Source organism: Cenococcum geophilum, assembly GCF_001692895.1.
Source record: "Cenococcum geophilum 1.58 unplaced genomic scaffold K441scaffold_70, whole genome shotgun sequence".
Taxonomy (NCBI): domain Eukaryota; kingdom Fungi; phylum Ascomycota; class Dothideomycetes; order Gloniales; family Gloniaceae; genus Cenococcum; species Cenococcum geophilum.
Genome location: NW_027137628.1, coordinates 910,674 through 926,980, shown reverse-complemented (window position 1 = coordinate 926,980; position 16,307 = coordinate 910,674). Strand labels below are relative to the sequence as shown.

At 44.7% G+C, this 16,307-nt stretch overlaps 4 protein-coding genes across 4 annotated transcripts; 2 read left to right on the top strand and 2 right to left on the bottom strand.

Annotated features, from left to right (window-relative positions):
* The first annotated feature begins 464 nt into the window (after positions 1-464).
* K441DRAFT_700688 (kinase-like protein) lies at positions 465-3,963 on the top strand. Its single transcript, XM_067653272.1, has 2 exons — positions 465-3,402; positions 3,443-3,963. Exons 1-2 carry the CDS (start codon positions 594-596, stop codon positions 3,505-3,507), a joined length of 2,874 nt encoding a protein of 957 aa, XP_067497783.1. The 5' UTR covers positions 465-593; the 3' UTR covers positions 3,508-3,963.
* On the bottom strand, positions 3,569-5,487 carry K441DRAFT_324880 (uncharacterized protein). Its single transcript, XM_067641193.1, has 6 exons — positions 5,189-5,487; positions 5,028-5,139; positions 4,786-4,973; positions 4,407-4,717; positions 3,882-4,328; positions 3,569-3,817 (listed from the first exon to the last, which is right to left on the bottom strand). Exons 1-6 carry the CDS (start codon positions 5,394-5,396, stop codon positions 3,611-3,613), a joined length of 1,473 nt encoding a protein of 490 aa, XP_067497782.1. The 5' UTR covers positions 5,397-5,487; the 3' UTR covers positions 3,569-3,610.
* Positions 5,488-5,742: 255 nt separating this feature from the next.
* K441DRAFT_669448 (uncharacterized protein) lies at positions 5,743-6,162 on the bottom strand. Its single transcript, XM_067650141.1, has one exon. The coding sequence runs from the start codon at positions 6,027-6,029 to the stop codon at positions 5,802-5,804; it is 228 nt and encodes a 75-aa protein (XP_067497781.1). The 5' UTR covers positions 6,030-6,162; the 3' UTR covers positions 5,743-5,801.
* Positions 6,163-6,354: 192 nt separating this feature from the next.
* Positions 6,355-9,629, top strand: K441DRAFT_324939 (uncharacterized protein). Its single transcript, XM_067641194.1, has 8 exons — positions 6,355-7,095; positions 7,153-7,180; positions 7,238-7,478; positions 7,707-7,852; positions 7,915-8,005; positions 8,059-8,088; positions 8,153-8,216; positions 8,272-9,629. Exons 1-8 carry the CDS (start codon positions 6,680-6,682, stop codon positions 9,380-9,382), a joined length of 2,127 nt encoding a protein of 708 aa, XP_067497780.1. The 5' UTR covers positions 6,355-6,679; the 3' UTR covers positions 9,383-9,629.
* The last annotated feature ends 6,678 nt before the right edge of the window (positions 9,630-16,307 follow it).

Sequence of the window (16,307 nt, the reverse complement as noted above, 5' to 3'; positions counted from 1 at the left end):
ATACAACAAGTGAAGCTATCACGTGATCGCAGGAAGCTCCACGTAATCTGACAGCTTCTCCCTTTAGAAAGTTTATATCGAAGGCGACCCCTTTCCATTTCAGAAGCACGTTATATCATTAAATTAGATTCTAAATTTATTAGGCTGAAATCCGCACTCTCTTCTCGCTGTCACGCATGAGTCGCGGTCACGTGCAGGCCTTGAAGCTCCCGAAAACCCTTAAGCAATCGCAACAAGCGCTTGGCTGGGCACCAGAGCATAGCCATACCCAAGAGGTGAATGTGTGTCTGATTCTGATTCCTCCAAGTCTTAAGAGAATGCAATGAGTCCGCCTCATTATTGCTCGTATTTTAGCCCGGGCATGGCTAGGCCTCAAGAGCCGAGCCTTTTTGAGCGCCACCAGCGGGTAAGGGAGAATAAGGCTATGGCGTGCATTGGCCATAGTCACCTAGGTTCCTCGGCCGCAGCAATGTAGCTGCGCGCCCATATCAACCCTCATGGGCTTTGGGCGATTCGTTGCCTCATTCGGGAATCGCTAATGAAGCAGATAGACGGCTTTCACAAGTCCCTTCACAGGCATCCCCTCTACCAATATGTCCCTTGACCGACTTTGCGATGGCTTGATCACAGGGATCGAGACCTGTATTCAGCTCAAACATGACCCACCAAAACGCTTTGCTCCTCACGGCGCTGTGAACTCGCTGCTTCGCGACCGTCAACACGAGCTTCGCGAGCTCTTTCGACAGCTCTTTGACCTCCATAGTGTGATCCCCTTTCGTCTCGGGCGAATCATTGATAGGACACTTGGGGCAGACAACCAACGACCAGGTCTATGCAATATACTCGCTACGCTGCTTTTTATGCGAGGTGGCGCAAGTATCTTGAAGCAATTCGAGGTATTCATCCTCTCCGGCGAGGCCTTTTCGTCCTATACCGACGATAATCTGCCTTTTGACCTCGAGATATGCAAAAAACTGTTTCCGATAGGAGGTAGAGGTGGCGACTTTTTCAGAGAACAATTCCAGTTCTGCCCAGTCGTCTTAAAGAAGCATCAAGATGTTATCTGCCAAGGTCACAAGGCGTCGTGTCCGTTACCTTACCTAGAAGAGGAACCGATTGGCAGCGGGGCATTCGGCGCTGTGTACAAAGTCCTCATTGAGAGAGGGCATCTCCGCGATGGTGCAGCCGGATATGACTCGCCCGTTCACTATGCACGGAAAGAATTTGAGCTTGATATCCGCAGCGGTGAGAAGGCCTTTCGAGAGGAAATGAAAACCGTTAAGGAAATCCTACAACAATCCAAAACTCATAAGAACATCATGGTCACCCAATGCAGTCTCGAGTACGGGAACCGCTTCAGCTTGTTTTTCGACCTAGCAGAATGTAATCTATGGGAATACCTCAGCGATGTGGGTGTCATGGCGCCATCAACGCTCGACCAAAAATATGCAATCTTCCACCGTGGTGTGGAATTGGCTGGAGCACTTGCATTCTTGCACGACGAGCTGACTTGGAAGTCTACTTCTATAAGACTTTCCTGCTACCATTTGGATCTCAAACCACACAACATCCTGGTCGTTAAATGCAAGGATGGTGTAGAAAGATGGAAAATCACTGATTTTGGCATCTCACGCGTGAAGCCAGTTAGTAAAGTTGAAGTTCCAGTGCCGGGATTGGAAAGAACGTCAACATTCGGCGACATTGATCTCGGAAGACATTTTCGGCGCAGGAAACAACCTATCAATAGTCCTACAGCACTAGCTTCCACTGAAAACAGGCGTGGAGAAGGCACCTATCTTGCTCCCGAGACTGTTCTCATTGGAGACGGACGGGTAGGTGCTGAAAGTGATGTATGGTCTTTTGGTTGCGTATTCAGCCTAGTCGTTACCTTCATTGGCAGCGGACCGTCAGGTGTTCTCAATTTCGACGAGTTCCGGAGACATTCGGGCGGCAATCACTTTTTTGAGGCTAACCAGGAGCTTGATAAAGCTCAGGTTAACCCACGCGTGCTCGAGTGGTTTGACAGGCTTCACCGGAACGCCCTGCGACGGGATCCTGTTGAGGGATTGATATTCGGAGAAACGATTGAGCTTTTAAAGAACAAAGTATTAGTAGTTGATCGACTAGAGCGGCAAAAGACTAAAGCAGAGGAAGTTCAAAAGGAACTTAGACAGATAGCCAGCAATTTTCCTGGCACAACACCGGCAGTGGATTACCTCCCGAGACCGACACCACGAAGGTCTATCCCTAGGGAAATTAGCGAAACACCAAAATCTCGGAAGTTAAAGCTCTCTCAAGGATTGAAGCGTATAGCGGAGAACGTTCTTCCCCAATCATCATCCACACAACAGAACCCAGCCTTGGCGTGGCGTCTTAAGGCATCCGGAGCTATGTCCGCAACAATGTTCTCTCCGGACGGCGAATTGCTGGCATTCTTTTCACCCGCATTAATAGAGCTCTATTCGGTCAACAAAATTAGGAGCACGAGTGCAAATGAGACTCCGGAACCGTTACAGCAGTTTAAGCCTCCTCCTTTTCGAGCCTGGGGAGGTTATTGTTTGAATTCTGCGTACCTCTGCACTTACTCAAGGATTGACTATTTTGAATGCCAATTCATTCCGCTCTCCACACCATCTCAGTTAGGCACCTCTTCAACTACCAATGCATCCCTTATTCGAAGGCAAACCGTCGCGCCTGTGCAAAAACTAGCAATATCACCAGACAGTACCTTAGTGGCTTGCGCATTTAAGGTGAGGAGCTTTCTAGACTTTAATAGCACCGAAGTATATCTGTTTCGCATGGAAGATCTGCTCCACTCTACCGGAGACGAACCTCTTTCACCAGTTTCAACTTTAGGTCCCCCGAATTCCCCGAAGCGATCGGAGCGATCGGACTCCTCCATGTCAAACCTTTCCACAAGTTTTCCACCTTCCTGGAAGAGCATTATTCAAGAAGGAAATATTGGTCCGATTGCAGGCATTCGAGGGATGAAGTTCTCTAAAGATGGCAGCGTTCTGGCATTAGTTACGGAGCCAAGCCATTCGGCTGGTGTACTTAAGGTCACGGTGACTTGTTGGAGCACTCACGATGGAAGATTACTTCCTCCCATTGATGTCAACAACGAGGGACGACAGGATCTTACATCATCATTTTTGACGACATATTCTTTGTTCAACACGCGCCCGGAGTTCTTGGTCATCTCGCAGCAAAAATCCATCTACCACCATTCCGAAGCCCAAGAGAAGATAAGCCGCAAAATGAGTCTTCGGCTACACGATACTCTTCTAACAGAGGATGACGAGGGAGTAATCCTACTCGGTGATAACGGAACACAAAAGGTCCTAAACATTTACACTCTGCCCACTACGGATATCGAGCATTCCGAAAGCGCGTCCCGGTACTGTAAAATAGATCTTACGTCCTACGAGGCTACTACTGATAGCATGTGTCTTTCAACGCACCAAGGAAGAAGAGAAATCCTTGTCGCCACAAGCAAAAAAACTCTAATATCGATTCCCGTGCCTTAAACTCAGACGCTGTTCTATATGGGTTCCTTTAAATGCGGTAATCCGTTGTAAATCCGATGAAACCCCTGCCTATATCCCCCAGATCACGTCCCATTCTCCCTAGAACTCGTGCTAGCGGCGTCGGACACAGCTTTCTCCCGAATCGCATCCTGACGCCCTTTCCACCACCTCCAACACATCATCGTCGCAACTGTGACCGGGATAGATATCACAATATATATCCAAAATTCTGAAGAAATCACCACGTTGTTCGAGTTGCCCATGCGGAAGAAATTCATACCGAAAATTGACTACAACAATTCAAATTAATCAAAAGCAACGCTTTGCCGGTACACAAGAAGGGGGGGATCTCACTGCCATGAAGCTAAATGGTAGATACACTAAAGTGACGAGCGTCACGACGCGCACGGTGGCGGAGTCATCTACAGTGGACATTGTGAGCTTCAGCATGTAGCCGCTCTGCGACTGCGCGACATGCTGATTTTTGAACGCAAGAGTGTCAGAGAGTTGCTGCGCAGTACTGCCGCTTCTTTTTAGCAGGAATTTTGCATTTTCGGTATAGGCGTCTATTTGGTTACGGTGGTTTTCGAGGAGATCGGATATAGCGTTGGTTTCGGTCTGTTGGGCGCCTCGGGCTTGTATCGTCTTGTTGAGTTTTTCGAGCGTTGTGAGCGTTTTGGAGAGAGAGGCGAAGATGGCAAGGAGTGGGTAGATCCGATTTTCGATGAAGCGGATTGACGTTAGGGTTTGATGGTTCACACGCAAGCTCTCATCGATCCAGGTACTCATTGTTGTGTTGGACTATGTATATTAGCTAAATTAGCTAAATTCATATATATCTCTGCACCTCTTTCCGAATAGTTATTGGGGCAACCTTACTAGAGGCAAAAGCTGTTTCTCATAATACAACATATAGTCTCTCCATTTGCGGAGATATGTCGATATGAGGAAGTTGTGGAGCTGTAGGGGATGTCGATGGAGCTCCGCACAATTGCTCATGGAGTTCAAGCTAGTTGTCAGCCGGGTATGGGCTATCGAGTCCTTGACGGGATGAAGTAATATCCAGGTTGATTGCTGAGATTTGATTGCGTAACGCTGGTAGACGCCTGTTTGGCGGATGGACCAGGGGTCCTTCTTGGGGTCGTCAGACACATTTTTTTCTTCAGGGTATTTGAAGATGTATGCGACCTCTACAATAATATATTAGCATTCAATTGCCTTCTAGGCTGGCATACCCGGGGAATGATCGGCGAGATACCTAAAATATCGTCCTTTTGTCTCCGGAGAACGGAGCTATTGAATGCTTCTTCAAGTGCAACTTTTCTTTCATAAAAAGATAATATGATTTCTAGGAACTCTGGCGTCACGTCATTCAACTTCATTATCGTGCGGAGCATTGGAATGGTGATGCTGAGTGGTTTCCAGGAATTCCTTTGATGGATTGAACTGCATCCGCAGATTAGACTCTTATTTGGAACCATCACAATTTAGAGTTCTCACAAAATCCGAGTCTTAAAATCATAGTGACTTTCCTGTTCAACATAGTCCTGTATTGACTCCACGGTGCTGAACTGCCTAGTGCGCGGCGGAGGCGCCAACGGCGAACTCGAATCTAGAGACTATTAAGCACACAGTCAGACATGGCGCAATGAGAGCTATACCATCCTCTTGATCCTTCGCTACATCTATTAAATCAATCGGAATCAGTAGGTTGCCCGAAATGCAGCATTTCTGCTCTTCGATTCGCGACCAGTAATGTTCGGCATGCGGCGCGGTGGAAAAAGCGTCGAAAGGGGAAGCGATCGACGGCACAACAACCCAAGGCCCAGTTGATGCAGGGGAACTCATGTTTGATTGAGAAAAAGACATATCTACATAACAATACAGACAGCGAAATCCTTCACGTTCTCATCGGCACTCTTAAAGGCAGGGAGAGAGTGAAACGCAACATTGCGCGGAGTGTGCCTCGAGGAAGACGCGATCTGCCCGGCCATCCGTTCGTCGCCCCCGGAAGTCGCCTGCGGCGCAGTCTATTGCACGGTCCATCGCTCATCACCAGTCCTCTGCTTCCCTGAAACCGTGTTAGCCTTGTGTCGCATTCACCATAGGCTATCGCCAAAGCAGCTTACTCAAGCTCTGTCTGCGCCTAACCGTTAGCACTTCCTTCTAAAGAGGATGATTTTATCCCGTCTCACGAACCTCACCAACTTCTCGTGGCGCATCGAATGACCATATATCGTTATCAATCTATGTAATACCAGTATAAGCTTTTTTCTATATACCGCTATCGTCTATGCGTTCTCTCCTTGCAAATGCACATACACGAATATGGAAGTTTTTGTCCTTGTGATCTGGGAATAGCTTCTCTAAAAGTGTCTGTAGGTTCTTCCGCTTGATGTAACGGGCTGGAGCATCCTGGCGGCGCATGCCACTGTCAGCCTTAACTGCAGTGCTAACAGTGCTAGCTGTGGATGCTGCGGTTTGAGAACGGGAGATGGCCATTACAGGGAAATATCTTGCAATGAGAAGAGGAATCAGTGACGAGTTGATGTTGGAGTGCGAGTCTGTAACCGAGATGATTTACAGTAGGCCTTCGACAATATCACGGGTTTCAGCGTCCGAAGACTCGCAAGGCTACAGCTTAAGCTGCTGAGTCTTTTGACCTTATTACCCGGACGACGTGGTAATAAATCAATCAGCCGAGGCCACTGAGCAGGAAGGCCAAAAAAAAAGTGAGGCTGTAGTTAGCTATCACTGGGCCAGTTTTCTGCCCGTCCCGCCCACTGCCGCCAGAGATTGTTCCTTCAGCCGCATCCCCGCTTGAAGCTCCCTTAACCGTGCAAAATGTTCCCTTCGTAGCGCATCAGGCGTCATGCGTTATGCATTATATATTGCATTGCGACGGACCTTGGCGAACGTGGGATGGAAGACATTTGCCTAAGGCGTCTCTGCTGGAACCATTACCGAAGTTAAGTCACGAGCCCTGCGGAATCGAGATTCGGCGCAGGTATCACACCGGTAGAGCCTTCGGCGCTTTCAGCTCCCTAAGAGCCTCAAGTCTGCCCTGTCACGCCGATCTTTTCCGGAATGAGGCAGGTAGTCCGGAATCAGGCTGATCAAAGCGATACGGCGCATTCTTGAACAAGGCAGAAATGTTCCGGAATATCGATATTAGTCGAAACAGTTGGTGCTGCCTGGTCGTCTCTGAAAACTCAGCCTCACTTGGGTCGCCATGCCTCTCAGCTTTAACAACCAGATCAACCTCCCTGCCTTCTAAGATTTCAAACAACGTGCCCATGGCTCGACCAGCTAGCGAAACAGAAGAGATACAACTCCAGGACAGCGTTGATTGGCTCAAAGGAGCGTTCGTGGCACGGCGCGATGTATCCACTGGCACAGGTTTATCACGAAACACAATTCCGTCCGAAAAAGAGGAATGCGAAATCTCCAGCGCACCGCACGACGTGCCTCAGTATGCGCCAACTGCTGAAGCTCCGCCGCCGCCTGGGGTTCCGATTCCTCACGTCCAGGTTCCCGTGCCCAGGGATCCCAGGGATCGTACCGTAAAGTAATGTGCCTGATCCATACATATATCGACTTTTTGCTGACAGTACGCTCTCTTTAGTCGTAAATTACGGGGAATCCATATCTTCGTAAGTATTTTGCTTAGTCATCTAGTCCACGCTCATGTCTCATTTCTTGGCCAATAGATGATCACGATCAGTGGCGTGCTTGGGGTTGGCCTGTACGTGCGGAGTAGTTCTATTCTCCGCATAGGAGGACCAGGAGCCGTCTTGATCTCCTTTGCCCTTCTCGGCTTACTAGCGTGGCTTGTCATGCAATGCATTGCAGAGATGCTATGCATCTGGCCTATTTCCGGAGCTCTGGTCGAGTTTGTGCACACATTCGTCGACGAAGATTTAGCTATCACGGTTGGTGTAGTATATTGGTGTAAGTCTGCGGACCTGCCAGCACACATTATTAAAGTTGAAAGATTATTTTTCATTTCCTTTGAACGTTCTTCTCTATACAGTATTTCTTAATGAATTCCTGCCTCGTAGTATTAGCAACGTACATTAACGTCCAGTCCTACCACCCTTTATCGCTTATTTTCTTTTCGACGGTATCGGGTTTCCGTTACGAGGTCGCACATAATCCTGATAGCTAACACTATAACAGTTACATTCAGTATGACTTTTAGCGCCTTAATATCCGCCACTGCGGGAGAAGCAGACTTCTGGGATCCTGGCAAACCCATCCTAGGCGTTGTTATATTTTTAATCGTTCCGCTCTTCTTGATTATCTTTAACAGCTTTGGCGTAGAGGTAAGTCATGGGTCCTTCAGCCTATCGTTCTGAATTTGTTTCCCTCTAATACTGCAACACAGATCTATGGTTTCACAGAATTGGTTGGTGGCTTTACAAAATTGACTTTCGCCTTCATTCTCATCGTTTGCATGATCGCAATCAATCTCGGAGGTGAGAAATACCGAAGCTTCTGAGGGAACATTTGCTGAGGTGAACTATTAAAGCTGGTCCGGGGGAGTCTATTGGTACGAAGTGTAAGTCTTTAAACTTCCGCAGCTCCATTGAATCGACACATTTTGCTGACTTATGCTGCATCAGTGTATCGAGGGAGCATATTTGAACATGACGAAGACGTTGCAACCAGCTGGACTGTAGCGCTCTTGTGAGTATTAGACCTACTGTGGCTAACCTGCTCAAAGACGCTAAGACTCGCAAAGCATGTGCCTCTCCATCGCAGCCTTCGCTTTCGTCGGTGTCGAAATCACTGCCGCCACCGCTCTCGAAGCACGCGCTCGCCCTCGCGCCGACGGTCGCGGCACCGCAAGCATCTCCGTCAAGTTCTCGGCAACCTGGACGTCCTTCATAGCCGCCGTGATCTACTTCCTCGGCGGCCTCCTCATGTCCCTAAACGTCCCCTGGGACGACCCGGGGCTCCCCCGCGCGTCCTGGCTCAACCCGCCCACCAACTCAACCTCCTCAAGCACGAAGGGCCAATCGAACTCCGGCTTCGTGCTTTCGGCCAACAAATCCGGAATCCCGAGTCTCGGCAGCGCCTTCACCGTGTTCCTGCTCATCACAGCGCTCACGGCCGCCAACACGAGCCTCTACGTCGCCTCGCGCACGCTCTTCGGCCTGACGCGCGAGCTGCATTACGGCCGCTGGTACTCCCTGACCACACTGCTCGCCTTCTTCGGCCGCACCAACAACTACAAGGTGCCCGTGCGCGCCATGTTCCTCTCCTGCTGCCTGCTCTGGGTGCCGTTCCTGTACCTGTCGCCGCACGACACGCCCGGCACGGCGATCGCGACGCTGCTCGAGGTGCTGTCTAACATGGGCTCCGTCGGCTGCGTCATGGTGTGGGCGTGCGAGTGCTGGGCCTTCGTGCGCTTCTACCACTGCATGTCGCGCCACCGCGCCGAGTTCCGCGCCGACGACCGCTTCGCGCATGTGCGCCGCTTCGACTTCGTCGAGGACGACGATCGGTACCCCTGGCGCGGCCATGGCCAGCCTTTCACGGTGGTGCTGGCGCTCGCCGGGTGCTTGTTCATCCTTGTGGTGGCGAATGGCGCGGCGCTGTGGAAGGGGTTCAATAAGACGTCTTTTTTGTCGGCGTATTTGGCGCCGTTGTTTTTTATTGCGTTTTGGGTCTGCTTGAAGGTTTATCGGTATGGCGGGTTGACAAATGTGGAGTGGGGACTGGTCGATCTGAGTGATGCGGATGCGGTCAAGAGAAGGATTACGAGGTTGGATAATATTAGGTTTAGGGCAACGGGTGATGAGAATGATGTCGGGCCGAAAGGGTGGGGGAATCTTTGGGGTCTGTGGTGAGTGGTGATGGTTGTATGAAATGTCTGAGCGCGATACCCGGTTTTGGCTTTGGTTTATGTGGTTTGTACAGGTTGATGATGTTGCTGTAAATATGGTAACTGGCTCCCCGTGTCTTATTCAGCTATAAAGGACTCATGGGTGGAATGGTATTGCTAATGTACATCCAATTAACCAAAACTACAACTAGAAATGCAAAAATTAATACCAAACCGACCTAAATATTTTGAGAAAGGGAAAATACTCAACTATTCGTTGAAAAGTGGCAATAGCTCGTAGACCGGTCAAAGGCCATCCAAGGCATTCACGCCATGATGAGGTCTGCCGAGAGAGGAGGTACAGTCGTTTACGAAATATCGGTAAAAATTCGCATCGCACCTCACCAAAATTTTGCGGAGGGAGTATGATTTCAATTTTACCACCACAATACGCTAAGCCTTGATTATAACTGCCTAAAATTAAAGTTAGTAACTTGCCCAATTAAGCCAATTATATACAATTCTTGGTGTTGCCCTCTATGCCACTACTACCTACCTATTAGTTGTCTTCTGCTCTAAAATAATCTGGACGAAAGCGAGCTCAGTCTATGCCTATTCCTGCTACTCCCTAGCCGTCTAAGAAGGTTAAAAGGAAGCTAAAGCTAAAGCCGTAGCTAAAGCTGTATATAGCAAGGAAGGCAAGGAGGCTAAAATCACCGTCACCGTTGCTATTACCGGCGCTGCCCCCGTCCCCGCCATCGGCTCAACCTATATTCGCAGATTTAGATTTAGATAAGGGTGAGGATAAGGGTAAGGGTAAGGATAAAGGTAAGGGTAAGGATAAGAATAAGGATAAGAATAAGGATAAAAATAAGGATAAAAATAAGGGTAAGGAGGATAAGGATAAGGACGAGGATAAGGAGCTAGTAGAGACTAAGTGTAAGGATTTAGATATATTGTTACCGTCGCTACTATTACCCGTACGCTTTACAAGTGCTTAAAAGGCAACTATTAGTAGTAGAAAAGAGACTCTACCTAGTATAAAGTTAGCTATATATAACACTAATAATCTATACCTATTCTAGCTAGAGGAGTAGAGAGAGAGTAAATCTTACTAGATCTATTGCCGTAAAAGTTTAAGGTTAGCTAGCTTAAAGCTGTCGCATTATATAAGAAGGTACGGCAAGTTAACTACTACCCCTAAGAGATTCGCTCTCGCAATAATCTTAAGTAAGCTATTAATATAGTTAAAGAGTGGCACTAGCGCTAGCCAATATAATCTTTAGCCTTAAACTTTACCTTATATTTAGTTAAGGAAAAGAAGCTAAAGACTTAGGCTCCTGCCCCTACTTAAAGTTAGTAATTAGGTAAGAGGCCTATAGGTAAAAGGATAAGTATATTATAACGGAGCCTTATAGTAGGAACTATGGTAGATGTTACGGCACTGGCAGAACTTAGTAGAACTTCGCGGTTACGTGACTAGAGGACTGTATAAAAGAACCCTACTTTGACCGGCGCTGCTCTTCTTCTCCTTTCCTTTCTCTAGCTTTAGATCCTCGTTTATAGACTACCAATTATATAGGCTTGCGCGTCCCTCTTGCCGTGCTTGTGCCTTAATTAACTGAGTCGCTAATATTATCTAAAGCTTAACTACCCTTTTTTTCTGAGAAGGAACTTAAATATATTTATGGACCACAAACCAGAATAGAACACAGAATTAGACCTAAAGAATATTACTAGAACTAGAAGAATAGAAAAGAATAATAAGACCTATAGAATACGTATAGACTAGAACCCCTATAGAATCCTACCAGAGGTTACCCTAATAACTGTACCACGATGCTAAGAAATACAGTAGCCGGTAAAGCAGCTGTAGGACCCTTGAATACCTCTGATGGTGAAATAGTAACTAACTTAAACTCCTAAGTGGAGCTCGCAGCAGCCAATGCCGAAATTAAATAACTTTAAGAGCTGCTTGAAGCTAGAGAACCCCCTACGCCTAGTAAGGAATTATTAGACACCTAGAGACTTGCTATAGTCCTTAAGGCTCTAGCCTAACGTATAGCATTAGTATTATTGCGGTCCGTAAAGGTCGCGGACCCCTTGTTGCTTATAGACGGAACTAACCCTATATTTAATAATTGGAAGCTTTAATTGCAGGATAAGCTTAAAGTTAATACGGACTACTTCCCTACTACTTGGGCTAAAATAGCCTATGTCTTTGGCTGTACTGGTAGGGATATATAGATGCACCTATGTCCGCGGTATGTATAGGACTTGGTAGAGCTCCTCCTCTTTAAAGAAGAGATAATTGTCTACCTGTCTTTTATTTATAAGGACCCCTTTAAAGTATAGAACGCCCGACTTGATTATAAAAGCCTAAATATGAAAATAATAGAGACCTTCTTGGCTTTTTAGACCTGCTTTCTGCACCTAGCCGGCTAGGCTTAAATTCCCTAGGAAGATTTAATGCTAGACCTATTTAATAAGCTTACCCTAGACCTACAGTGAGCTGTACTACTAGTTTTTACTACTGTATAGACGCTAAAGGAACTTATGGACTAGTGCTTAGCTATTAACTAAGGCCTCCACCGAATTAAGGTATGCGCCGAACGGTATAAAGCTAGAAACCCTTTAAATTAGACTATAAGTAATATAAGAACGGCCCGTAATGCCCTGGTATAATCGGTAACCCCTATAGCACTACCTATATAGTCTACCGCCAATTTAGTAGCTAGCTATATGGCTAGCCCTGCTATAGGTCTAGTGAATGCTTGGCCTATATATAGCAACCCCTATATATAGGCCCTTAGTAATTAAGGAGCTTGCTTCTCTTATGGATAGAAAGGTTATTGTGTAAAGGATTGCCTAATAAATATAAAAGTGGATAAGGTTCTATTAATCTAGGAGAATAGCGCGGAGTTGGAAAAAGAGGAACCCTAGAGGAAGACTCCTCTCTAGGGTTAAAAGGGATTAATATATTAGATGTTGATCTAGGTTAGCTAGTTAGTAGAAGAAGCTGTACTATTTCTTATACTTTATTCCGTAATAGATACTAAGTTTTAACCTTTACTTTAGCTAACTCTAGAGTAAATGCCTTTGCCTTAATAGATACCTAGTATGCTATAAAGCTGGCTAACTTTCTAAATACACCTATTAAAGAACTGCCTAAACTAATTCCTATTTGTGGGTATAATGGGCGGATAGGACTATCTATTATAACTATTTTGCGGATTTACCTCCGTGTTAACGGACGAAGGTAGTATAATACCCCCTTCCTTATTACGGACCTAGGTAGCTATAATATAATCTTAGGGCGAAAATGGCTAGCCTATTTAGGCTTATAGCTTGACGTATAGAGTAGACGGCTTACTTAGCCCAAAATCCTACCCCTAACCCCTTCCTTTATAAAAGAAATTAGCATTATAATAGAAAACCTTATACGGCCCTAGATTAATACTATTTACTAGGCTGATACTGTGCGTAGGGACTAGGCCTTTAAGAAAGATATATAGCTTAATTTATAATAGATCTGTATACTATGTTACCCCTAGACTACCTATGTTACGCTACCCGCATTAAAGACCTAGGAAGTTAGTAGTAACCTAAAAAAGCCCCCTATGGAGAGCTTAGGCCCTATATAGCTATGAAGAATAATAAGGGATGTTGGATGTTATACTAAACTAATAGATTAGAGGGATAACCTGCGGAAGATGGAATAGGAGCTAAAAAAGATTATAAACCCTAAACCGTAAAATATGGTTTAGAAAATAGCTGTAAGGAAACTAGCGGACCTCCTACTAGTTAATGTCTGCTATATTGGTGCCGTAGGATTCTACTAGAACTTAGTTTAGCCTAATACCGTCGCCTTTATAACGAGCTTATACAAAATTAATTAAATAATTAAGGAAAAGGGAAATAAGCTTAGTGGATAAGAAAGCGAGTTTATGGATAAGGAACTAGTAGAATAAAAGCTGCCCTATTAATACTAGAAATTTAAGGATATATTCTCTAAAGTAGTGTCTAATATACTTTTATTTTACTGACTATATAACTATAAGATTAAGATTAAGCAGGGTAAAGAAAATACCCTTAGCTTTAGCCCCCTCTATAAGTAGTCTATTACTGAATTATAGGCCATAAAGTAATATCTTATTAATAACCTAAATAGGGGCTTTATTGAGCCTAGCTAAGCCCCTTTTACCTTGCCTATTCTCTTTATTAAAAAGCTAAATAGAGGACTCCGCTTCTGTATTAACTACTATAAGCTAAATAATATAACCCGTAAGGATTGCTATTCGCTGCCCCTATTTAATAAGACTTTAGCCCGAATAAGTAGAGCTAAGGTCTTTATAAAGCTTAATATCCGCTAGGCCTTTTACTAAATTAGGATAGACCCTAGGTCTAAAGATTTTACTATATTTTAGACCTGTTACGGAACGTATAAATATAAAGTGCTCCCTTTTGGACTAACTAATGGACTAGCTACGTACTAGTGGTATATAAATAATGTACTCTTTAACTACCTTAACAATTTCTATATAGCCTATTTGGATAATATTATAATCTACTCTAAGAATGAGCTAGAATATAAGGAGTACGTCTATAAAGTCCTATAACGGCTTTATAAGGCTAGCCTCTAGGTTAATATTAAGAAGTTAGAGTTTAGTGTTAAGCGTATAAAGTACCTAGGTTTTATTATTAGTATAGACGGAATTAAAACTGACCTAGAGAAAACGGCCGTAATTAACTAGTGGGCACTCCTACGGACCGTGGAGGGGGTATAATCTTTTTTAGGGTTTTGTAACTTCTACCGACGCTTTATTAAGAACTATAGCAGAATTACCTGGCCTCTTAACTATCTTACTAGAAAAGACCAGCCCTTTTACTTTAACGCTATATATAAGCAGGCCTTTAATAAGCTTAAGAAACGGCTGGTATTAGCTCCCCTATTTACCTATTTTAACCTAAAATAGCCCTTAATGCTAGAAACTAATGCCTTAAATGACGCAATAGCTGGTGTTTTTTCCTAGAAGCAACCGGACGGAGAGTAGCACCCTATTGTATATTATTTAAAGACTATAATAGATGCTGAGCTAAATTACCACATCTATAATAAAGAAATGCTGGCTATTATCTCTAGCTTTTAGCACTGGCGTGTATAGCTAGAGGGGACCCCTAAGCTAATTAAGGTAGTTTTAGATTATAAGGCCCTAGAATACTTTATAATAACTAAGGCCCTTACGGCCCGGTAGGTACGCTAGGTAGATACCCTATCTTAGTTTAACTTCTTAATTATATATAGACTAGGCGCTATAAACTATACAAACGCTCTTATAAGGCGTAAGTAAGACCTAGATAACTAGATAGCTATAAAGATCTTACTATAGACCTAGATGCTACTATAACTAGAATACCTTGACCTCTAGATATGGGTAGAACTAAGTACGGACTCCTCAGGCGCCGAGATATGTCCTATTAACTCCTCCGAACTTGACCTTATTGATAAACTACTATAGGCCAACTAAACGACCCCCTCTCTATAGGAATACCGCGAAAAGGCAAAGAATATTGCTAGCCTATAGTCCCTCGAAAACGGACTACTTAAGCACTAGGAACGGCTAGTAGTAGCTAAGGAATAGAACTTACGGACTTGGCTTATTACTAAAGCTTATACCTAGGTCTCTACGGCCTACCCTAGAAAAAATAAGACCCGTAAGATTATTAGTGACCGCTACTACTGGCCCTGAATAGTTATAGATATTAACCGTTATGTATGGAACTGCGACAGCTGCCGTAGATTTATAATTCTATGAGATAAGACCCTAGGACTATTGAAACCTCTCCTGATACCTGACTGCCTCTAGCAGTATATCTCTATAGACTTTTATGAGCTACTAATAGACCGCGATAGATATAATATGGTTATGATTTTAGTTAACCGCTTTAGTAAGCGCCTGTTTTTAATTCTCTATTATAAGAATATTGATGCTAAGGAGGCGGCCTAATTATATATTTATTATGTCTACCGCATTTACGGACCACTAGATACTATTATATTTAATTACGGCCCGTAATTTATATTGGCTTTTTGGAACGAGTTTACCCGGATCCTAGGTATTAGGCTAAAGCTCTCTATAGTATACTACCCCCAGATAGACGGCTAGACGGAGATTGTGAATTAATATTTAGATTAGAGACTCTGGCCTTTTATTAACTACTTCTAAAATAACTGGGGCGAACTGCTACCCCTAATAGACTACGCCCAGGCGACCCTACCCTATAACTTTATAGGATTTGCACCTATCTAACTAGAAATAGGGTATTTACCCTAAATAAGCTTTGACTGGGATAGACTAGAAGGACCATGGACTGTACGCGAGAAACTATCTTATAAGGAAGCCCAGCAGTACGCTAAGTGCTTAGAGGAAGCCTAGACGGTAGCCCATATAAATCTAGAAAAGGCCTAGAAATTAATAGAATAGTAGGTAAATAAGTATAGGCGCGAACCCGGCTTTACCGTAGGCGATATAGTTTGGGTTATAATAAAGAACTAGAAGACGGAATGGCCTAGCTATAAGCTAGACTATTATATGGCGGGACCGTATAAGGTCCTTAAGAAGATAGGTAACTCGTATAAAGTAAAGCTCCTAGATTTAATTAAGGTTCACCCCGTTTTCTTGCTGGATAAGCTATAGAAAGCTATAAACGACCTATTGCCTAGATAAAAGAACGAACCTCCCCTACTAATTTAAGTTAATGGCAATAATGAATGGGAAATTAAAGAAGTACTAGCCTGTAAACTAGTAAGGAAAACGCTAAAGTACCGCGTTAGTTGGAAAGGCTATAACCTAGATCCTACCTAGTACCCTATATAGAACTTTATTGGTAGTCCCTATAAGCTTTAAGAATTTTATAACTGCTACCCTAATAAACTAGGACCCCTAAAG

Bases quoted from the DNA above. Each gene is read 5' to 3' on its own strand.
- K441DRAFT_700688 (XM_067653272.1), top strand. From the start codon at position 594: ATGTCCCTTGACCGACTTTGCGATGGCTTGATCACAGGGATCGAGACC. The intron at 3,403-3,442 runs GTAAAATAGATC...TACTACTGATAG, and splicing joins CGAAAGCGCGTCCCGGTACT to CATGTGTCTTTCAACGCACC.
- K441DRAFT_324880 (XM_067641193.1), bottom strand. From the start codon at position 5,396: ATGTCTTTTTCTCAATCAAACATGAGTTCCCCTGCATCAACTGGGCCT. The intron at 4,329-4,406 runs GTAAGGTTGCCC...TAATATACATAG, and splicing joins AGAAACAGCTTTTGCCTCTA to TCCAACACAACAATGAGTAC. The intron at 3,818-3,881 runs GTGAGATCCCCC...GAATTGTTGTAG, and splicing joins TACCATTTAGCTTCATGGCA to TCAATTTTCGGTATGAATTT.
- K441DRAFT_669448 (XM_067650141.1), bottom strand. From the start codon at position 6,029: ATGGCCATCTCCCGTTCTCAAACCGCAGCATCCACAGCTAGCACTGTT.
- K441DRAFT_324939 (XM_067641194.1), top strand. From the start codon at position 6,680: ATGTTCCGGAATATCGATATTAGTCGAAACAGTTGGTGCTGCCTGGTC. The intron at 7,096-7,152 runs GTAATGTGCCTG...CGCTCTCTTTAG, and splicing joins CCCAGGGATCGTACCGTAAA to TCGTAAATTACGGGGAATCC. The intron at 7,181-7,237 runs GTAAGTATTTTG...CTTGGCCAATAG, and splicing joins TACGGGGAATCCATATCTTC to ATGATCACGATCAGTGGCGT.